Here is a 22439-nt window from a genome sequence, read left to right as displayed (position 1 = left end):
AATAATATTGGTGGGTCATAATAAAGAACAAAGACGGGCCACACTGGCACACACGTGGTGTCGTCACTGAATAAAAAAGTGGTGGTCCTAGTCTCATGTAGCCATACTGTAATAATGTCCGCGTCTGTGTGTGCGTGTGTTTGTATGCATGTACAAAAAAAATAAAATAATTATTTATTCATAATCACACCTTGGGACAATTTGGGGTGATCAACTGTTTTGATCAATCAAATGTTTTTGGAATGTGGGAGGATACCGGAATACCCGGAGAAAACCCACGCAGGCCCGGGGAGAACATACAAACTCCACACAGGACGGCCGGAATCGAACCCTGCACACCTCTGCACAGTGAGGCCGAAGCCTTAACCACTCTACCTGCTAATCATCCATTCATCGATCCATTTTCTAATCCGCTGATCCTCACAAGGGTCCTGTGTATCATCACAGAGCAAAATAGGATGCTCAAGTTACCTTGACTGGAGTGTGGTCCTCAGTATGTGTGTGTGCGTGTGTGTGTTGTTGTTCCTATTTTCTCCAGCTTTAAAAAAAAAAAAAATTTCCATTGGAGGTTACATCATGTTATCTGTACAAACGGATGAAAAAAGAAAATCAGGAACTACTGTTGATAAGGTCAGGAGAAAAAAAAAGACTTAACACCTTTTTCGAGAGTCATAAATATCGAGGAAATGATTTTTTTCGGGGGGTAATGATTGTTTCATTTTATTGTTAATTGTCGTACAAAATGAGCACAAATGTCATAGCAAAAGCAGTAACGCATTCACACGCAGACGTCACATGACTCCACATTCTATAATTTGGCATAGTTCATCCGACGATAAGAGAGAGAAATATTCTCAACATGGGCTGTCAGTACGACGCAATACGGCAGAGATACGCTGTTACAATCGGGCAAGATATCCAAACTCCACTGGAGTAAACGAGTCAACAAAACCATCGTCACGCCAAAACCGAAGAACAAAAGGTGCAATGGTGAATCACAGTCAGAGCGAAGGTTTTCGAGGCCGCGGCGTTGACAACGTCTCCATCAATATGAGGAGACCTTGAGGCAGGAGCAAGGGTGGGAAATGTACTTCCGACTCATTGAGGAGCGAGGGGGGGGCCCCGAGTCTTCTTACCAGGGCCTCCACACTGCGCCGCCGTTGCTCTCCCGCAGCCTGGTGCCTCTGCTGGGCGAGGAGAGCGGAGAGGAGCCTGGGTCCCGTCGGTGTATCTCGTCCCGCAGCGAGGCCCCCGTGCTGCCGGGGCCCGCCGAGAGGAAGTGCAGCGAGTCCCTCCAGCAGTGAGAGTAGCCCCGGGTGAAATCGGCGCTGCTCGCTCCGGCGGCGGGTTGCAGCTGCTGCCTCAGGAAGCTGACGGTCATCTCCAGGATGTCGGCCTTCTCCAGTTTGGAGTTGGGCTCTCGCTTGTGGAACTCCTTCTCCAGGATGAGCTTGAGCTGCTCGATGCAGCTGTTGATGCGATCCCGTCGCATTTTCTCCACCACGGGCTTTCGCAACTAAAAAGGGGGAAGAGAGGAGACGCGGGAGGGTCAGCGACGGTTGACCTCGGAGGGCCGTCGTGACTCAAGGTGTCGAATTCTGGCCATTGAAGCAAATTAAAGTCCTTTTTGTCTATTTCACGTTGTCTTGCTAAACAGTCTTGCGTTCTTTCGTTTTGACAGAGTACTAAAAGAGCCATTTTTCTTCACTTTTAACAGATATTACGAGCATCTTGGGTTGCTCCCTTGACACTCTGGAGGAGGTGGGCAACAGAAGGATGCTAACTAAGCTAAAAGCTATGATGGCCAGTCCCTCCCACCCCCTCCAGCCCGCCCTGACAGCACTTGGTAGCTCCTTCAGCCAGAGACTGTTACACCCGCGCTGCAAGGAGAGATACCGATCATAATAATAATAATAATTAAATGATGTGAAGGAAAATTGTAAATAGTACTGCGATTTATCCATTTTGTGTTCATATGGCATTTAATAGAAAGATGTTTGTTGTTTTTTTCTTCTTTCTACATACATTCTTGCTGCTGGAGGCTGTAAATTTCCCCAGTGTGGGACGAATAAAGGAGATCTTATCTTATCTTATCTTATCTTATCTTATCTTTTGACCAAGCCCCCTCTTAGCATTTATGAAGCATTCGCCGTAACTTGATTTCACGTTCTGTGTAACAACGAAAAATGCAGTGCAAATGGTGCTGATGATGAGCGTAATTTACATTTCAAAAGTTAGGAAAACCATCGATGACACCGAGACTCCTGTACAGTACAACGTCATCATCGCAGAATTACACATAAACAGTATTTACTATACACAATCACAAGATTTGTCAAGGTTGAACCGGACACCCGCGCTCCATCCTGACATACAATACGTCTGCTGTTCAATGATATGTTTGAGAAAAAAGAAAAAAAAAATCTGCTCCAAGACTTACTTTGATATCCCTCTCGGAAATCCCTGCATGTTGCATGAAGGAGAAGTTGGAGGAGCAAGGTGCCATGTCTCCGCAGGTGTAGAGGAGAAGCTTCTTCGGTGACAGCGGTGTTCGCTCTGGTGTCTGTGCAGGGCTTGCTCCTCTTTTTATAGGTTGACATTAGCATAACAAAGGCATGTGGCTCAGGCCGGGCTGGGGTTCCCACACTCTGACCAGTGGGACTTTCTGCACAACAATAGGAGAGGCATCAATAACCCAGAGGTCATGTATCTGTGCCGGGCATGTTTCTCAAGATAAGCGACGAGTGATAAAGCAGGGGCACGCTCACACATCGCCGCACATTTCTGATGCAAAGAGAATATCGGAGAGCTCAAAATGAGAGGAAGTGACTTGGGGCTGTGGCTTCAAAGAGGGCTAAGGCCAAATGCTACTACTGCACTAAAACAATATAAAGTGCAAGCGTGGCATACAAACACGTAAAATGTTTCTGGGAACGGGTGGCGCACTCTCTTTATTTTAGGATAGAAAGAAAGAATTCAAATGTTTATCTATTCTCCACACTGCTTCTCTGAACCGGTTGCTAGGTGATAGCAAGGCACACATAGATGACACGTTCATGTTCACAATCACACCTAGGGACAATCTAGAGTGATCAATTAGCTTGCCGTGCATGTTTTTGGAATGTGGAAGGAAAGCGCAATACCCGGAGAAAACCCACACAGGAGCCCAGAATCGAACCCATAACCTCTGCACTGTGAGCCAAACGTGCTATCATCATCATCATCATCATTATTATGATTATTAGGTGAGGTCATACACACTGCACTGGTCACCAGCCAGCCAGTCACAAGTTATTTATTTTGAATCCCTTATTTTGAGTAAATTAACAAATGATCAAATAAAATTGATTTAAAATGTTTCAGGACATGTAAAACTCCATCCATCCATTGTCCAATTCACTTTATCCTCACAAGGGGGTGTCTTCAGGAATAGGCACCCCTGACCCGGTTGCCAGCCAATCGCAGGGCACACTGAGACGACCAGCCATCCGCGCTCACACTCACACCTCGGGACAATTTTGAGTGTTCAATCAGCCTGCCATGCATGTTTTTGGAATGTGGGAGGGAACCGGAGCACCCGGAGAAAACCCACGCAGGCCCGGGGAGAACATGCAAACTCCACACAGGAAGGCCGAAGCTGGAATTGAACCCGGTACCACATGTAAAATTAATATTTTCATTTTATTTGACATATAATGAAGAAATCAGAGTACCCAGAGAAAACCCACGCATGCACGGGGAGAACATGCAAACTCCACACAGGAAGGCCGAAGCTGGAATTGAACCCAGTACCACATGTAAAATGAATATTTTCATTTTATTTGACATATAATGAAGAGATAAAAATATACTTTAAAATGTAATAAATACAGTTGAACTATTTTTCGGGAAAGAAAACAGCACAATTGGTGCAACAATTATGACTCCTGACAATTAAATGCTCAGTGGGCCGGATTAAAGACCGGAGCGAGCAGTATGTGACCTGTCGGCCATACTTTGCCCACCCCTGGTTTAGATGAGTGCACTTAATGAATGGACACTTCCTGTTGTTGCTATGGAGTTTCTTGAATATTAGGTTTTTGGATTTTATGTTGCATGATGATAATATTTGCAGCATCAAAACACAAGTGGCACACTTTGACTGCAAGCCATGCAGAAACATAGTTCGTGTCAGATTAGTGTCAATTTAATGGCCTTGGTAGGGGGCTCCTCAGAGGGAGTAGTGTAGTACTAGAGTAATCCCCCCCCCCCTCTTCCCAGATGTGAGGAGGACTGTGCGCCCACTTTCCCACCAATTCCCAACATCAGGGTCAATGCAGTATGAAAGCCCTATGCCACTCCTCCCTGCTCCACTGGGAATGTTAATTGATCTTTTGTGGCTGCAGGGAAGAAGCACACGCGCACACACACACAGGCATACACACACAGGCATGCACACACACACACAAAACTCGGTACTATCTGGATCGAGTCAACTGTCTTCACTGTGATGACCCTAAAACTATCTATCGACCATCATCCATCCTACTCTCGGTCCAGCCATCAATCTATCTTTCTATCATAAATCCATCTATCTATCTTGAGACGGCTCTTCGAGCAGCAGAAGCTCAAGAAAGCCGGGGGGCCGGATAAAGTGTCCCCCCTCCTGCCTGAAAGTCTGCGCTGGCCAACTGGCAATCTTCACACAGATCTTCAACAGACCCCTGCCTAAATTTGTACTACAATTACTGCTACTGGTCACTTCATGGTGGAATGATTATCTGCACAAACTGCACAAATGCCGTATTGTGTTGTATTGCCCCACTGATCACTTTATCCCTCCTCGATGATTCCGTACATTGTCGCAACAGCTGTCATTGGGTGGAACTACTGCACAATAGTACCCGTACATTCCGGAAAGTATTTTTTAAGATAAGATATCCTTTATTCGTCCCACACTGGGGAAAAACTTTCGATACTTATATGTCTTTCTTTATCGCAGTTGGTAGTTATTGCAATATTAAGGTAGCCTGTATTACCGGGGACAAATTCCATATGTGTTCTACACACTTTGGCCAATAAAGATGATTCTGATCTATCTATCTATCTATCTATCTATCTATCTATCTATCTATCTATCTATCTATCTATCTATCTATCTATCTATCTATCTATCTATCTATCTATCTATCTATCTATCTATCTATCTATCTATCTATCTATCTATCTATCTATCTATCTATCTATCTATCTATCTATCTATCTATCTATCTATCTATCTATCTATCTATCTATCTAGCCATCTATCTAGCTATCTATGTATCTAGCTAGCTAGCTATCCATCTATCTAGCTATCTATCTAGCTAGCTAGTTAGCTATCCATCTATCTATCTATCTATCTATCTATCTATCTATCTATCTATCTATCTATCTATCTATCTATCTATCTATCTATCTATCTATCTATCTATCTATCTATCTATCTATCTATCTATCTATCTATCTATCTATCTATCTATCTATCTATCTATCTATCTATCTATCTATCTATCTATCTATCTATCTATCTATCTAGCTATCTAGTTAGCTATCCATCTATCTATGTATCTAGCTAGCTAGCTAGTTAGCTATCCATCTATCTATGTATCTAGCTAGCTATCCATCTATCTAGCTATCTAGTTAGCTATCCATCTATCTAGCTAGCTAGCTAGCTATCCATCTATCTAGCTAGCAAACTATCTATCTATCTATCTATCTATCTATCTATCTATCTATCTATCTATCTATCTATCTATCTATCTATCTATCTATCTATCTATCTATCTATCTATCTATCTATCTATCTATCTATCTATCTATCTATCTATCTATCTATCTATCTATCTATCTATCTATCTATCTATCTATCTATCTATCTATCTATCTAGCTCTGTCCTTCAGGTTCTCAGCACATAAACACATCTTTCTCCTCGTTGTGGCCTCCAGAGACACAGTCACTTCATTATGTGTCGTCTTCTTCATGTCATTCCCCATTCAGGACTGTCTTGTTTGGGCCTGCCAGGGGTCTCTCTTTATTTTATTTTTTTTGCCCCACAGTGTGGGTGAAGACGAGTTCCCCTCCCACTCGCAGAGCTTCGGAATTCCTGCCATAAAGTACGGCTGGTCGGTGGCAGAGAACGTCTTCCTGTGAAGCCGTCCCTCTGTGAGTGCGCTCTCCGTGGTTTCCCACAGTCCGCGGCCATTCAGCGAGGCCCCTCGGCAGCAACAATAGAAGTGTGTCTTGTTACACATCACATTAGCTACGGTGTTTGATCTCTTGTAGGAGGTGGGAGGTGGGCGGCGGGGCTTTCGGAGGGGCGTTGGCTCGGACTAGCGGTGCCATCTGGCTCGGCCAACTAGACCCTGAGAAAGTCCCGGGAAAAGAAATACCGCATTCCACACACACGTTGTACACACGCACGCGCACAAATAGTTGTGAAAGACTTTAGAGGCACTTGACACATAATTCAAGCACGAGACAGCACGCCCCGACCTCCGCGACGCAAGTAGGATGCAAGGGAGGGGACAAGGAGGGGGGGGGGGGGGTCACTAAATGTGCACCAAGATGAAACTTGGGTTTAGCGGCAGCGGACACCTGCTGTGAAATCAAGTATGTGGGTGCAACGCATTTGCATAATTTGAGAAGCGGGCCGCAGCGGCGTAATGAACAGCACTTGAATGCGTCTTGGAAGCAGCTCACATTCATCCAAGTTAATGATCCCGATTTAGCCCCTCTTGTTTTTTTATGAAGAAGTTTCAACCCTCCGCATTTTCAACTGACGGCAGTAGTGATCCTGTTTCAATTCTTCCAAACAGCTTTTAATGGGCTCCAGCTCACCTGGGACACTAATATGGAGAAGCGTGACACAAAATTCATGAGTTGGGGTCATTTGAGCCACCACATTATCCAGGGAGGGTTTACCCCAAATGTGTAGAATCATATTAAATCAGATTATAACGCAGTGATTGGCAATTGTAGTGTGTGTCATGTGCAACCATGAGATATTCATTCATTCATTCATCTTCCGAGCCGCTTGATCCTCAATCGGGTCGCGGGGGGGGGGGGGGGGGGGGGTGCTGGAGCTGTCTTCGGGCAGCAGGCAGTTTTTGGAATGTGGGAGGAAACCTGAGTACCCGGAGAAAACCCACACAGGCACGTGGAGAACATGCAACCTCCAGACAGGAAGGCTGGAGTGGGAATCGAACCTTGGACCTCTGCACTGTGAGGTCAACGTGCCAGAGTAACCACTGCACCAGATGCCGCCAATGTAACATTCATTCATCATTCATTCATTCATTCATCTTCCGAGCCGCTTGATCGTCACTAGGGTCGCGGGGGGTGCTGGAGCCTATCCCAGCTGACTTCGGGCAGTAGGCGGGGGACACCCTGAATTGGTTGCCAGCCAATCACAGGGCACACAGAGACGAACAACCATCCACGCTCACACTCACACCTAGGGACAATTTAGAGCGTCCAATCAGCCTGCCATGCATGTTTTTGGAATGTGGGAGGAAACCGGAGCACCCGGAGAAAACCCACGCAGGCCCGGGGAGAACATGCAAACTCCACACAGGGAGGCCGGAGCTGGAATCGAACCCGGTACCTCTGCACTGTGAAGCCGACGTGCTAACCACTGGACTAACGGGCCGCCCACCATGAGATAATTGTCTGAAAATAAATATTTATGACAAATAACGTACCGATATAGTCCACTTTTATTTTGCAGTGTAGGAGAATAATTGCTTTGTGTTCAACTAAACGGGCCCAGATTTCACACCGAGATTGTAAATTTGAGACGAGACGTTTTGTGACATTTTTGCTTTGTGATGTGCTGAGACCTTTTTTTTTTCTCATGTAAAATATGTGACGTGGCAAAATAAATTTTGGGGGAAGCGTTCATACCATGCATAAAATAATCCAATAATTACCCAGGAATCTGCTTTCATCTAATTTCCAATGTTTTCTTGATCAAAATGTGCCCCACCAATGCATGACACCGTCTGGAATAAAGACATGAAGAATATGTCGGATTTGCAAAACTTCGTCTGAAGCTTTTTCTTTATTTTCTTCTCAGGGAAGCACACATGGTTCCTTTTCAAAAAGGCTTTCAAAGTAGCACTTGACGTCCATTTTGAACAATAAGCGTTGACACTGCCACGAAAATGTGGCGTCAAACATCAGGCTACACAGAATGACAGTAATTATTCAATCAAAATTGGATTTACAGCGCGAGTGTATCCATAGGATGCATTTCAGGGCGCTTAAATAATACACGGTATCAAAGACAAACAATTCTTGAATAAATCGGCACCCGAATCAGGTGCGATGTCACAGTTCATGCGCAAACACGGTCACATGGTGACCACGCGTCGTTCAGTAAAACCTGACCCCATATCAAATCCTCCCAAAGGAATACTGCCACACGGCGGCTATCTGGTCACACGGTGACCCCAAAAGAACTCGACTTCATCGGTCTTCAATATGCGGCTTGCGGTCCTCCTTTCGGCCTCTACCAGGGCCTCCACAGGGCCGCGCCGGCGTGGCCGGCACACTTCCCGGAGCTGAGTGGTGAAGCCGGGGGTGACGGTGTGCTTTGCGGACCTCTGTTGCTCCCGCTAGACGCTTGCAGGTCCTGGAAGTGTACCAGCAGCCGCCTCTGGGCCGGGTTCTGGACCTTGCAGTGCGACAAGAAGCTGACGGCCTGTTGGACGCAGTGTGCATAACCGTCGGAGGAGGAGGAGGGCCGCCGCCGCCGCTGCTGCTGCTGCCAGCTCCTCAGGTAGCACACGGCCATCTCCAGGATGTCGGCCTTCTCTTGCTTGGAGTCGGGCTGCTGTCGGAGAAACTCGGGGCCCAGCAGGGACTTGAGCTGCTCGATGCTGGTGTTGATGCGGTCTCGCCGCAATTTCTCCACCAGCGGCTTTCTCAGCTGAAATAGAGAGAGCAGAAAAATTGAGTCCACTGGCATGGCTGAAGGTTTTTTATTTTTTTTTCCCAGAAACACACGCTTCATTTCCAGAAGGCCCGCCGGGTTTTACCTTGTGAGCCGAAGTCTCCTTGGAAAAGTGACTCGGTCCATAAACTGCAGGAGCCATGCTCGCTGGTCCGCTCGTTCTCCGAGTGTGAGCTGCCTTCCTCCTCCGCCGCCTCCTTTCCTTTATTTATACGCGCCGATCTCCATATGAATGTGTGGGTCTCGGCCTCGGCCGAGGTTCTCACACTCGCCCGAGCCAATGGGAATGCCGGGAAGGGCTCCGAAGAACGCAGGGCCCGCGCCACATGCTCAATGAAGTGTTTATGGCCCCGGGGGACAATGGAGCGTGTCTCCGGGGAGCAGGTGGAGGGATAGACTGGGAGAGAAAAGAGCCCTGGTGGGGCGCTGGGAGGAGGATGTGGGGAGGGGGAGAGGAGGGCGGGAGGGGGGGGGGGGTAATGACCCATTGCTTGTGTTGATATGGGAAAGTGGTGACCCTGCGAGGGAAGCACGCCACACTCCCGTGATGTAATCACACACAAAGTGAATCTGACAGTGTGCACATGAGGCGCATTAAAAAAAAATATATATACATTTATTACATAATTATTACATAGATATGGATAATTTTTTGGTTAATTTTTTTACATGAGGTTGACCGGTTCAGAAAAAAACCCCTAAAACATTAAAAAAATAAATAAACGTAGTTCTTCTTCTATTTGTTGAGTGCCGTCATTAAAAAAAAAAAATACTCATCATTTTTCAAATAAGAGCCTCGATCAAATTTTGGAGATGTCACTTGACGGTTAAAAAAAAAAAAAAAGGTTCCGTTTCGATGACAAGAAATTTGCTTTGGATTCGTCACTTGTAGACTCGGGACTTGGATTGGTTATCAATACAGACACGATAGAGAAAACGAGGCCAATAATATCACCGCTTGACATGATTCGTCTTTTGAATCTGAACGATCTCTTTACGAGGATCCAATACTGCAAGTAAGACGGCATTGATTCGACGACTCGATTTGCTTGACACTCGCAAATGTCGAACTTTTCGGTAATCGCCTCCATGCACGTTTTGAATTTCTTTAGTTGTTTTCTGCCTTTTTAAGCACACACGTCCGGTTTCATTTTTAATCTGCAAATAGCCGTTTGGCCACCACGAGTGACCTATCTTGATTTCAATTTTAATTTATAGCCATTGTACAAAGGGAGGAGAAACGTATCCGTGGTATAATTTCATTCTTTGCTGATGATTTTGGAGAGTACGGTAATTGCAGATTGAAATGCGCACACGACAGCATTGAGCAAATGTCATATTTGCCGCCATTGGAACACTAAATTTGCGTGATTGCAGTGCACACTCACTTAAATGTGTCAGTGGGTCCCTTTGAAGCACTGCGTGTCAGTGCCTCTGTGTGTGTGTGTGTGTGTGTGTGTGTGTGTGTGTGTGTGTGTGCTTCACAGTAGACGTCAACGTGTAGACACACACACACACACACAAAGTGTGCACACACTTCCAGTACTCGTTTACACATCGGACGCACTCCTGCCCGTCCCCACGGCCTGACACACTTCTTCTGTTCTATGCCTCGCAAACGTCTTAGTTCTTGTAAAATATTTGAACTTTTGACAAAATCTGAACAAATAAGACATGGTACATAATATGACAGTTTCCCCCCCCCCCCCCCCCCGAAATAAATGTATATTTTCATCTCATTCATTCATTCATCTTCCTAACCGCTTGATCCTCACAAGGGTCGCGGGGGGTGCTGGAGCCTATCCCAGCTGTCTCCGGGCAGTAAGCGGGGGACACCCTGAATCGGTTGCCAACCAATCGCAGGGCACACAGAGACGAACAACCATTCGCACTCACACTCACACCTAGGGACAATTTAGAGTGTTCAATCAGCCTACCATGCATATTTTTGGAATGTGGGAGGAAACCGGAGCACCCGGAGAAAACCCACGCAGGCCCGGCGAGAACATGCAAACTCCACACAGGGAGGCCGGAGCTGGAATCGAACCCGGTACCTCTGCACTGTGAAGCCCACGTGCTAACCACTGGACTACCGGGCCGCTAAATGTATTTTTTTTTTTTTTTTTTTGTTTTATGGAAAACATCAAAACTTTTTTTATTACTAATGACATTTAACATTGCGTAATAATAATGACATTTAATTGGCATTAGGATTATGAAAGAGAGGTATTGTGAAAACCTTCTCATTTGTACCCCAAAAAGTTTTGAGAATCCCTGATAACAATGCACACACACACACGCACACACACACGCACACGGGCCACACACGCGCACACACAGATTGCAGCTGGCCACGTCCCGGTCACACGCTTCTTCCCCCTGCCTTGCACTGAACGTGGGAGATGAGGTGCTCCCGAGCTTCCCACACTGCAGTGTTAATGACACTGAGGCCGCCGGAACAAAGGAAGTGTGCCCTATTCAACAGAGATATTGAGTGAACCACCCCCCCCCCCCGCCCTCACCCATGCACACTCCCCTCTCACACACACACACACATGGAGAGGACCACGGGCTTGTCAACAAGGCTTCCAGGCACACCATCTGGACTCATGGTAGCTATTGTCAGTTTGGGAGATGCTCACCGTGTGAACTGGCGGCTGAAATACAGACTGAAACGCACACGCTCTGTGTGTGTGTGCGTGTGTGTGTGTGTGTGTGTGTGTTCAACATGTATGTTTTTTTTCTTCTTTCTTCTTCTACCCACAATCTTGCTGCTGTAGTAAATAAATAGTAAATTTCCCCATTTTGGGACAAATAAAGGATATCTTAATCTTAATCTTATGTCTGGCGATATTTTGTTGTATTTTTCCTGACGGCTCAAGGTGATAAAAAGTCAGAGCAATATTTTAAGCTTCTGTTATGCTACGGGTCAAACTGACCCGTTTTAATCATGCTGTTGTTTCTTTTTCTTACCGATGAGGGTCATTGTGAGGCCCTTTGTGTTTTAATTGTCAAAATAATTATTGGAAACAATTCACACGTTCTGTATTTTGACTGAAAGAAAGTGGAAAAAGAAGGCCTGCGGAATACATTGAAGGCAAATTTTTAACTTTTTGGAGGACCAAAAATAAAAAAACATTCAGTTCAACAAACAATAGTCCAATTGCTTTGATTTAACCTTTGCAGATGACCATGACCTAGGTAAGGCAGAATTTACACAGACAAAAAGGAAAAACACATCTTAGCAAGCCCTTTTCTATTTTTAAATTGATATTGTGACTGAGGGGAATTATGCAATCAGGTTCACCAAACATGCACTTTTTCCTCTCTTGTTAAATTGAAAAAAAAATAATAGAAAAATATGGATGACATGTCTTCTCTTATTGTTTTTATATACAGTATATATATATATATATATATATATATAGATAGATAGATAGATAGATAGATAGATAGATAGATAGATAGATAGATAGATAGATAGATAGATAGATAGATAGATAGATAGATAGATAGATAGATAGATAGATAGATAGATAGATAGATAGATAGATAGATAGATAGATAGATAGATAGATAGATAGATAGATAGATAGATAGATAGATGGATAGCTAACTAGCTAGCTAGCTCGATAGATAGATACATAGATAGATAGCTAGCTCGATAGCTAGCTAGCTAGATAGATAGATAGATAGATAGCTAGATAGCTAGATAGATAGATAGATAGATAGATAGATAGATAGATAGATAGATAGATAGATAGATAGATAGATAGATAGATAGATAGATAGATAGATAGATAGATAGAGGAAAGGTTTTCACTAAATTTTGACTACATGACTGATTTTTTATTTCTTTTTCTTTTCTTTTTTGATAATTAAATGTATGATTTTGAGCATATCTAGTGTTCCAATGGTACCAACATAATAGCAGAACAAAAAGGTTTTCTGGGGTGATGAAGTTCCATAACTGAACACTTTATTAAGTACAGCCACGCCATCAAATTTGAGGGCTCTATTAAAAAAAAGTTTGCCGCTACGTCGGCTTTTGATTGATTCGTATTTTGGTCAAGTGGTTTCTTTTGACATAGTGGGGAAGACGCATGCGTCTGCATTCTCAACCGCACATCAGCAAAGGGTGACAAGGGGCCAGTAAGACAGGCTGGATTGGAGGGGGTGGCCTCGCTCCTGTTTGCTTAGATTGAAGCCTTTGTATGTGATGAATCCAACTAATTTATTCCCATGTTGCATTGTCGTGACGCTACTTTGTGATTGGCTGAACACCGTGAGAACCGGGGCTGCATTAAATCGACGGCAGAGGGTATAAAAAAGGGACCTCGGTGCAGCTGTCATGGCAAATCTTCTCTAAATCGACACGAGCCTGGACAACAACGTGGACGCCGGCATGATTGAGCAACACACAACGTAAGCGTTGACGCGTTTAAGTCTGTTTTTCTTAAAGTCATATTTGTTACACAAAATTGCTGATTTTTTTTTCCCCTCAACAATCCATTCTATCCAATCAGATTTGAGACCCAATGTGTTGCCATGTAAAAATAATCTGCCCAGGGCCTTGAAAAATCAGAAGCTCTTGAAATGTAGTTTCAAGTATACTACACATGGGACTGTTTTATCCATTTCCTTCATCAGACTTCACAGTCACCTGAGGAGGGCTGCAGTTTTCCATTTTCTAATTGGTTGACTGAAACAAGCCCAGTTTGACTCGCAAATGAAATAAATAGATCAAATAAGCAGCATCAGATGCCTGGCCCATCCCTGACTGATTGTGATGGTTTGGAATGGATGAGGAAGAAAGCAGGGGCTTTTCCCAGCTCAAACTGAGGCAGATGAGTAAAAAAAAAAAGGGTCTATTTCATGTTTTACAGTTTTAGGGGTCACTTCTTCCTGTTTTGGATATTGCTCCAACCAGATGGCTAAAAGGACAGAAGTTGCGAAATAACAGCCAACCGGCACAATGCTTTTCGCATGACAATCAAGTTCATGTTGTCACAAGTTTTAAGAGACGAAGCAGGAGGCCTCAAATTGTGATGACTGGGCTTTTGGGTGAAATATTTGGATGAATGTAAAATGCACTGTAAACTTTGCCAGTGAACGTAATTTGACCTCGACTGAACTTTTAAACACCAAATTTTCAGTGTTTCAGTAGTTTTTGGACAACTTGTTCCGACAAGGAGCTGAAGGACACATTTAGGCGTTTGATATATGATCAACCAATTGAATTTCCTAGTTCAAGTAGAATTGGAATGTTATATGGAGCATTGTCATGGAATATTTCACGAGATATACTTGTCCAATTTGTCCACCCCCATCCGCATCCTCAGTCTGTGCAAGGTGATGCTGATGGAGAGGAAGTGCACAGACAAAGCATCGAGGATGCACTCGGCCCTGCAGAGGCAACTCAGCGCGGGCATGTCCGGCACAGGCTCGGATGCGTGGGACAGGACGGTGTCCTTCTTCGCGGTGAAGAAAGCCCTCATCTTCCACAACGGCTACACCAAATCGTCCAGGGAGGCCCTGCGCGCGTTCCCCTCGCCCGCCGATGACGTCACCCCGCTGTGCTGCCAGTGACTGATGGGACTCTTTAACATCGGGTTTCGTTACAAGCTGCACAAATGTAGCTTTATTTTTTAAATTCAACTTTTGTTATTTTGATGTTTACCTCCAAAATGATTGAGTGGTTCAAAAGTGGGCCTTGTTTGTTTGTTATACACCATAAGCCTTAATATTCCTTGAAAGTGCTCTCAAAAAGACCACATTGTCGAGGTTTGCTGTTAGGAAAAAGCCATATTCCTTTGTAAAAAGGACACTTGTTCATGCTGTTGCATATTATTTTGGTTGTTGTTTTGTAATGTGCTCCTGTTATGTTTCTTGAAATTACCATGGAATTTGAAATAAACGTAGTGGTAGGCACTCGAATGAGTTTAGCACGATGATTCCGATGCTAGTTGTTTGACCCTCTATGGCGGAGGTGTTCAACATTTTTTGACCTATACTTTTCGATCAACCAACCGAGCGCGACCGACCCGTTACAGGACACGCACGCACTGAACACGGATCCACAGTGAGCAACAGCTTTTGAAATTGAGTTTTATGAAAATGAAATCACTACCTACCTTCGTCAAGACCAGACGCGGAGCCATGGGACGCACTTTTGTAGCCGATTAACTATCGTAACTAACGTGTACCGTATAAAAAAGTTTCCTCTGCCCTCCATATTCCCATTCGTTGCCCTCGGTGAATTTTACATTAAACAAACTCTGAATAGGAATAATACGTCGCAACGGCTCTGATGACTAACTGCAATTGCAGACTGCTAACCGCTAACAACTTCCGGTGATGCAGGTCACGCGGCAACCTAGATTAAAGGTGACCTGCTTTTTAAATTTAATTCTTTAAAATACTTTTTTGTGAACGTGATACAGCTAGGAAATATAACATTATATTATAAAAATATATCGTTGATAACACGCTCACCGACAAATGGGTTGTTGCTTTTTCACCTCCACATCCCTCGCGATCGACTGAGAACAATCTGCGAGCTACCGGTCGATCGCGAACGACGCCGAATTGGGCACCGCTGCTCGATTGGAGTTTTGTATTGTTTGTCAAACCGCTGCTTGTTGTGAGAGTTTATTTGGTGGATGTCCCAAATGGAGTTGCGATGCAGTTTGGATTGGGAATTGGTGCGCGGGTGGATCACGCTACGTCAGGGCAAAGAGTTCAACAAGTGTTCAGAGCGTGCTTAGAGCCTATTCCAGCTGTCTCCGGGCAGTGGGCGGGGGGACACCCTTTACTGTCATGACAAAAGAAAGAGTTCACCAAGAAAGGCAGACAAGTCGTCCTAACCATATATCAACTTTATTAATCATAGGTCTAATTCAAAAAGCAGACATTCAGCAACATTTGAACAACCGTAGCAGCGGGCGAATGAACAATAAAGTGAGTCAAGTCCACACCATGCATTCAGCTGGCAAACGCCACTACTTTTACTCAAGGTTGGTGACCGTAAAACTTGGCTGCATCTTGCTGACCAAGAGGAGCTCTCTGGCCACTATTTTTATTTTGTGTGCGTGTGTCTGGGGGGGGATAACTTTCATTGGAGCACTCATTATGCAAAAACCCATGAAGTGAAAACAAACAAAACCCCCAAAATTTGTTTAGGGATATAAACGTATATTTATTATGTATTGCAACAGGAGACCTAAAATATCACTGCAACGGATGAACTCTTGACGAAAGGTTAACGTGACCAAGGCATTGTGTCAAGGATGAAAATAAAACTGACGCATCAATACTTCTTCTTGCTGTTGCTTGCCAAATTGATAAAACAAACCTTGCTCATACGCACTAAAGAAAAATGCCGTCTTTCACTCAAATTCCAGTTAGAACCATACGTGACGACCAAAGGAGGACAAGTTAGATCACGAGCAGGTGAAGCATTCTCCGCCGTTTTAAAACACGCCGACCAAAACCGTAAATAGGAAAACGAAAAGCAAAAACAAGATAAAATCCAATGCCGCTCTCATGGTGTCGTGGGACCCATCTCCAACCGCCGGGATATTGCAGCACCTCGTCATCTGCGTTTGCTTTGTGTGGAATTAGTTGTGTGCTCAACACGCGATAGTGTATTAGAAGATTTCACATCGATTCCGCTTAAGGTTCAATTGAAGATGTCACTGGGTGGGCGGGGACGAGGGGCGAAGCAATGGCGGATACACTGTGCACAAAGAGGACATGTGTTTATTTGGTGGATGTCCCAAATGGAGTTGCGATGCAGTTTGGATTGGGAATTGGTGCGCGGGTGGATCACGCTATACCCGTCAGGGCAAAGAGTTCAACAAATCCTGCAGGAAGAGATCTGGATCTGGGATTTCGGAGAGGAGACCTGAAACATGTCAACACATAGGAACGCTGTCAGTTTTTTCTATAGAGGAAGCGATTGTTGTCATGTTTTAAGATGAGTGGTTCTGAAACGTTGTACACCAACTACTCCCTGAAAAACCTCCAAATACTATACCACCTCAATGGCCTGAAAATACAATGCAGTCGCATAGTAGGCTGATGGTAAGTCCTCACTGAAAATGTGGCAGAGGTTTTATTCACAAGGAAGACGCCGGAACTTGACGCACGGTATGAATTGCACATATGTGAAAAAGTGCACCAATTTGTTTTTAAACAAACGGTTCTAAATGGTTACATGACAATATATTGTACTTAAGTTTAATACAACTTCAATCGGTTATTCTTGGCATACCACTAGGGCAATCATGTCCAAAGTCCGGCCCGCGGTCAAATTTCATCCGGCCCTCGGCCCCTGTCATAAAATCAGTGCCGTCTGGCCCGCAGGTTGGGCGCAATGGCACACGTGTTGCATTGACTGAGGTCTCGTAGACTGGTGAGTGATGTTTCATAGAGTACTGCTTCCCTCTAGTGGCTAAATGAGTAATAGCATTCACTAAATGAGTAATAGCATTTAGACACTAGAGGGCATCACTCACGAGTTAACAAGACATCACTCCGTGTTTATATTGACTGATATGTCATATTTCAAATGATCCTTGCAGTTGTGGATATGTGTATTGCTTGTTCATTTCCCTGTTGTTCGAGTCAAAGGCTATTGAAAAGTCATGGTGATACATTTTATGTTTCAAATCAATCAATTTGCACTCAGGAGACTTCCGTTTAAGAAAAAGTCAAGTGAATAAGCAGTTGCATGTGATATACCCGTTTCAAATGAACCAAAAGAAATTTTAAGATTGTTGAAATTAAAATAAAAATGGAAATGTGAAACAGACTGGCTTACTAAAATTTGTTGAACAATATTGTTGTTCAATGCAAAAAATGTCAGCCAAGGTTGGCCCCCCGACATTTTACCACATAAAATCTGGCCCCCTTGGCAAAAAGTTTGGACACCCCTGCACTAGGGTCAGCCCATGTACCACTGTACTTTGAGAATCACTTGACATAATGTCTTGATCAAATAATGTCAATTTTAATTCTGTGGAAAAACATATTTGGTTTACCTTTTGAAAGTGTGTCGAGTGGTTACATCATTCTACTTTAATAATCGGCTCTCTTTGTTGTCTGTGTGCTTGTGTGTAATACTGACCTACAACATCAAAGAACTCTGCCAAGGATTCGGCGGGCATGAGTTCATCCTGGAAAGCCCTGAGCACGCGCTCCGAGGCCTCGTAGATGGGCATGTCATTGTGACGCACGTATTCTGCAAGCGAGAAGGACCAGCCGCCCTCCGTGTTGCTGGTGGGAACTTTCTGCGGGGGGGGCAAAAGGCGGAGAAAAGGCATTTCAATTAGGAAAGTTGATTTGAGAAAGGAACCATTTGAGTTACAAGCCTGGTCATGGAACAAAATCAACTCTTGAAGTTTTTGGACATTACCCTGAACATGTCATAGACAAGATCCACCAGGCCCCAGAAGAGAAGGGGCGAGCGATAGACTGCATACTCCTTTGGTACTTTATCTGTCAGTCTGAGGAAGGGAAGGAAGGACAGTCAAGACGAAGACGGGGACCTCATTTCATCTCACAAGTGCTTTAAAAAAATAAAAATAAAAATAACCGCTGCACATAGGTGATCACAATCGGCCCATACTTGTTGGCGCTGCTCGCCGACACCTTGCGGGCGTGTGCGTTGACCAAGAGTCTCCGGAGGAAGTAAATCCGCGAGGTCTTCCAGCGTTCGGGGGGCATGATGTGCATGGCCAGGACAGTATAGTAATGCGGCCCTTCTACCTCGTACGAGCTCTCCACCCATTTCTCACACGGCTGCTCCTGGAAACCCTGCAGGTTCTTTTCCTCTCGGGAAGTAGCCCGTGTCCTGCAGGGTGAGGAAAGGGATGCCAATATATTGGATGAGCAGCAGGCTTTGGTGTAAAGTTTTGTCCATGTTTTGGACAAAACTTGAAATAGTGCTCAACTGACATGCCTGCGTCCAATAATAACAATGCGTCTTGTGGACGTGTTAAATACAGAAATGGCACACGTAACCGACACTACACCTTTTAATAACGTATGGTTGTGAATGTACGGTATAACCTGCACAGCTTTGGGCATTTTTGGAGTAGAATTTCTTTTAACCTCTGCAACCTTTTGTCTTTTCAAGAACTGTAGTTTGACTTTTCTTGTGGAACTTTTGGGAATGTTAACAGTAGTTCCATTGTCATTTACACAATTTGGGCTAGTCTTCTTTTACCCTGGGGATTTTTTTTTACAGAAGTACATTTATTATTTTATTTATTATTTTTTAACCTCAGAAACTCCCCGCACCCGCTTTCAGAGTACTATAGTTGACATTTTTTGTTGAAATTTAACGTGCACTACATCTGGTGGTTACACCGTTTTTATTTCATTCATTCATTCATCTTCCTAACCGCTTGATCCTCACTAGGGTCGCGGGGGGTGCTGGAGCCTATCCCAGCTGTCTCCGGGCAGTAGGCGGGGGACACCCTGAATCGGTTGCCAGCCAATCGCAGGGCACACAGAGACAAACAACCATCCACACTCACAATCACACCTCGGGACAATTTAGAGCGTTCAATCAGCCTGCCATGCATATTTTTGGAATGTGGGAGGAAACCGGAGCACCCGGAGAAAACCCACGCAGGCCCGGGGAGAACATGCAAACTCAACACAGGGAGGCCGGAGCTGGAATCGAACCCGGTACCTCTGCACTGTGAAGCCGACGTGCTAACCACTGGACTACCGGGCCGCCCTCCGTTTTTATTTGACCTAGAAAATTACCCAAATAATGTGTGTTGAACAGAAAATAAGGGGAATTTTCATACAGTTAGCTTTAGCCTGTTAACACAAACCCAGCACATTTGGTCACGTCTCGCTGTAAAATCCAAGACTACCATTTCATGAGCTGTGACGGCCAGGATGGCAAAGTGTAGAACTTGATCTTCTCTCGCGGTACATACGTGTTGAGCACATAGAGCACAGTGTGGATGATGTAGGGGATGAGATGGATGTTGCTCTCTCGGCCGCCTCCTCCTGTGTCCACGCTGAATGATTGTTCGGTAGCAAAGCGAAGGAACAGCAGTTTGGTGTCGTGGATGTTGAGTTGGTACGTGGGCTCGCGCTGGCCTGTGCATTCCTGCAGATATGTATTGTGTCTGTGTGGCACAAGGGGAAAAAATACATATATAAAATCAGCCTTCAATGCGGTAATTTCCAATCACATTTATTTGGCATATTTTTGCGGTGGTTGAAGCTCAAAAAAGACACATTGAGAAATTGGGACTAGTAATGGGAGAGCTGGCAGACATGCTTTCTCAGCGGGCATTAGAAATATACCCACCGCGGGATGACATTTTAAACTGTTCATATGCTAATGCATGTTTTTACCGTGCTAAGCATGTAGCAAACGCAGATTCTGGCACGTGGGGCCCCCAAACCGGGAGCAGTCCATTGCACTTGGTGTTGGCGTTCTGGAGAGCGGCGCTTTCCCATTCTTCTCGCCCACGGGCCAGCCTGCAATAGAGATTGCAGAAATTAGGAATTTAAAAAAAAAAAAACGATCCAAACGGAGAATTTCATTTTGAAAAAGCAAAAATGATGCTACCTGACAGCTGCCAGATGGCAGTCGTAGTGGACAATGTTAAAGTGCGACACAGTGCTGTAGCCCTGCTGCTTGCGAGGCTTGTTCTCAAATTCCTCTAGTGATACCCGCTTTGTGAAAGTGTAAATACCCAGGACCTTGGTGGGCTGGAATCAAAATTGCGCCTGTTACGTTGTTGCACCGCAGTGGAACATCAATAATGATGTTCGCCTTTCTGTACCTGGAATTTGTAACCTTCTCTACAGATGCAGCAAGTTAAGCCTGGCTCCTCTATCAGCTCCTCCATTTGTTTCAACAGTGAAGTCTTGGTCACCACCTGACCCTTCTCGTTGGTCTGAAAGGCGAATGCACACGTGCAGTAGTCAAATTTGCTGGTGACGGCAGTGTTTAAAAAGAAAAAAAAAAAGTCACATGAAAACGTGTGTACCGTCATGCCCAGTGTTCCGAGAGCCTTCTGTCTCATCGCCATGGCCATACGCTTCTTCTCAGCTCTGGTCTCCCTGCGCGCCGCTTCTATCTTCAAATTCACGTCACTGTGCTCCCTCAATGCTTCCAGAAGGTTCTCTGCAAGCGTACCAATCCCCTCGTCGCTGGAGACCTGCTCCAGCTTGTGCAGGTTGGTAATTGAATCATTGCCTATCAGCACCTGGGACAGAACAAAAATCTAATGTTGTTTTTCTTTTCCAATACACGGTCTTAATCCTGATTTGATTATTAAATGGTATTTAGTGTAATGTGCGACATTTCATGAGAGCATTTATTACCTGCGTGGGGGGATGCTGGGTAGCCAAACCACGGAGCAATCTTAGAATGAAGGGTAGCGCAGGTCGAGAGAGGAACTTCTTCCAGATGTCAGCATCCAGACTGACAAGAGAAAAAGATTAAGCTTTAGTCAGTAAAGCCAATTTTTAATGTCCTTATTAAATGCGCCGAAGAATAACGAGGCCCATACTTTTTGGCATTTGGGATGTGTTTCTTCATGTAGTCCAGCGCATTTTGTGTAATTCCTTTTTGCAGAATAAGATCTTTTAGCTGATGGCCATTACTGTTATTTTTTATTCCAGCAGCGATTTTACAGAAGCAATCCAAAAACACTTTGTCATCAGCGCTATGATCCTCGTCATACCTGAAAGGGGGAAAAAAAAAGTTTCAATGCAGTATGTGGAGAAACACAGGAAGCAAAGCAGGAAGTCATTGAGAGTACAGGTCAGCACGATTGGTAACACCACAGTGGTACCCACTTGTCAAAGCTGCAGCATGGCTTGAAGCGCTCGACCAAGATCCTCATCTTCTCCAGTTCGCCAAACGACAAGTACGGGATGATGCGAAGCAGACCCTGCAGGACGCTGGGGTTGGAGCGCACAAATGGGGTGTTGATCTGGTCCAGTAACATGACAAGTTGGTCCTTGTCCCCGGTCAGCAATAAGTTACCCTAAAAAAAACAATGACACTGATTAGAATTTTTATTTTTTTAATCGCTTTTGAAGAAGGTTGGCAGTCTGTGCTCCTTGAGTGTTCCTGTTGCTTCTTTGGCACCTACCTTGTCCTCCGAAATCTCTGCATTAGCTTCGTCCAAAATGATCTCCATTATGCTCAGAACTTGCTCTGCTATGGAGGCCCCACCGCTGTCTTTACTCTCTTGTTCTGCCACTAAAGCCTAAGAGAGAAGAAGAAAGGAAGAGGGACGATAGTAAAGGTGCTCTTCAACATGTGTACCATAACGAGAACGTTAGACACTTACCAAGTTTAGAGTTCCGAGCATGACGTTGAGCGTGTTCATCTCTGGTTTGATGAGCTGTTGTCGGTTTATTTTCACTTTTACACAATAACTGAACAACTTCAGCAAAACCTAAAAAGACAAGAATCAG

The 22439-nt window shown here is 44.6% G+C and overlaps 3 protein-coding genes and 1 long non-coding RNA gene across 11 annotated transcripts in view; all 4 read right to left on the bottom strand.

Annotated features, from left to right (window-relative positions):
- Nucleotides 1-690: 690 nt before the first annotated feature.
- Nucleotides 691-2580, bottom strand: her12 (hairy-related 12). Its single transcript, XM_052059338.1, has 2 exons — nt 2441-2580; nt 691-1516 (listed from the first exon to the last, which is right to left on the bottom strand). Exons 1-2 carry the CDS (start codon nt 2504-2506, stop codon nt 1133-1135), a joined length of 450 nt encoding a protein of 149 aa, XP_051915298.1. The 5' UTR covers nt 2507-2580; the 3' UTR covers nt 691-1132.
- Nucleotides 2581-8044: 5464 nt separating this feature from the next.
- Nucleotides 8045-9358, bottom strand: LOC127596600 (transcription factor HES-5-like). Its single transcript, XM_052059332.1, has 2 exons — nt 9058-9358; nt 8045-8948 (listed from the first exon to the last, which is right to left on the bottom strand). Exons 1-2 carry the CDS (start codon nt 9112-9114, stop codon nt 8529-8531), a joined length of 477 nt encoding a protein of 158 aa, XP_051915292.1. The 5' UTR covers nt 9115-9358; the 3' UTR covers nt 8045-8528.
- A 4330-nt stretch (nt 9359-13688) lies between these two features.
- On the bottom strand, nt 13689-15380 carry LOC127596619 (uncharacterized). Its single transcript, XR_007961510.1, has 2 exons — nt 15107-15380; nt 13689-14572 (listed from the first exon to the last, which is right to left on the bottom strand). It is a non-coding gene; the product is annotated as an uncharacterized LOC127596619 (long non-coding RNA).
- A 452-nt stretch (nt 15381-15832) lies between these two features.
- The window catches only part of ubr4 (ubiquitin protein ligase E3 component n-recognin 4), a 45142-nt gene continuing 38535 nt past the window's right edge, over nt 15833-22439 (bottom strand). For all 8 annotated transcript variants that reach the window (XM_052059045.1, XM_052059047.1, XM_052059048.1 and 5 more), the window contains 14 exons: nt 22313-22420; nt 22112-22228; nt 21813-22003; nt 21524-21697; nt 21336-21435; nt 20999-21217; nt 20792-20905; nt 20575-20717; nt 20358-20483; nt 19931-20125; nt 18604-18828; nt 18391-18481; nt 18103-18265; nt 15833-16878 (listed from right to left, as the gene is read on the bottom strand). In XM_052059045.1, the coding sequence (XP_051915005.1) occupies nt 16814-16878; nt 18103-18265; nt 18391-18481; nt 18604-18828; nt 19931-20125; nt 20358-20483; nt 20575-20717; nt 20792-20905; nt 20999-21217; nt 21336-21435; nt 21524-21697; nt 21813-22003; nt 22112-22228; nt 22313-22420 (2031 nt within the window). In that variant the 3' untranslated portion in view covers nt 15833-16813. The remainder of the gene's footprint in view (nt 16879-18102; nt 18266-18390; nt 18482-18603; nt 18829-19930; nt 20126-20357; nt 20484-20574; nt 20718-20791; nt 20906-20998; nt 21218-21335; nt 21436-21523; nt 21698-21812; nt 22004-22111; nt 22229-22312; nt 22421-22439) is intronic.

Source organism: Hippocampus zosterae, chromosome 2 (assembly GCF_025434085.1).
Source record: "Hippocampus zosterae strain Florida chromosome 2, ASM2543408v3, whole genome shotgun sequence".
Classification (NCBI taxonomy): Eukaryota; Metazoa; Chordata; class Actinopteri; order Syngnathiformes; family Syngnathidae; genus Hippocampus; species Hippocampus zosterae.
Note: the sequence above shows the minus strand (reverse complement) of the source record. Positions and strands in the feature narration are given on the sequence as shown.

Bases quoted from the DNA above. Each gene is read 5' to 3' on its own strand.
- her12 (XM_052059338.1), bottom strand. From the start codon at position 2,506: ATGGCACCTTGCTCCTCCAACTTCTCCTTCATGCAACATGCAGGGATT. The intron at 1,517-2,440 runs GTAAGTCTTGGA...CCCCCTTTTTAG, and splicing joins TTTCCGAGAGGGATATCAAA to TTGCGAAAGCCCGTGGTGGA.
- LOC127596600 (XM_052059332.1), bottom strand. From the start codon at position 9,114: ATGGCTCCTGCAGTTTATGGACCGAGTCACTTTTCCAAGGAGACTTCG. The intron at 8,949-9,057 runs GTAAAACCCGGC...TCTCTATTTCAG, and splicing joins AGGAGACTTCGGCTCACAAG to CTGAGAAAGCCGCTGGTGGA.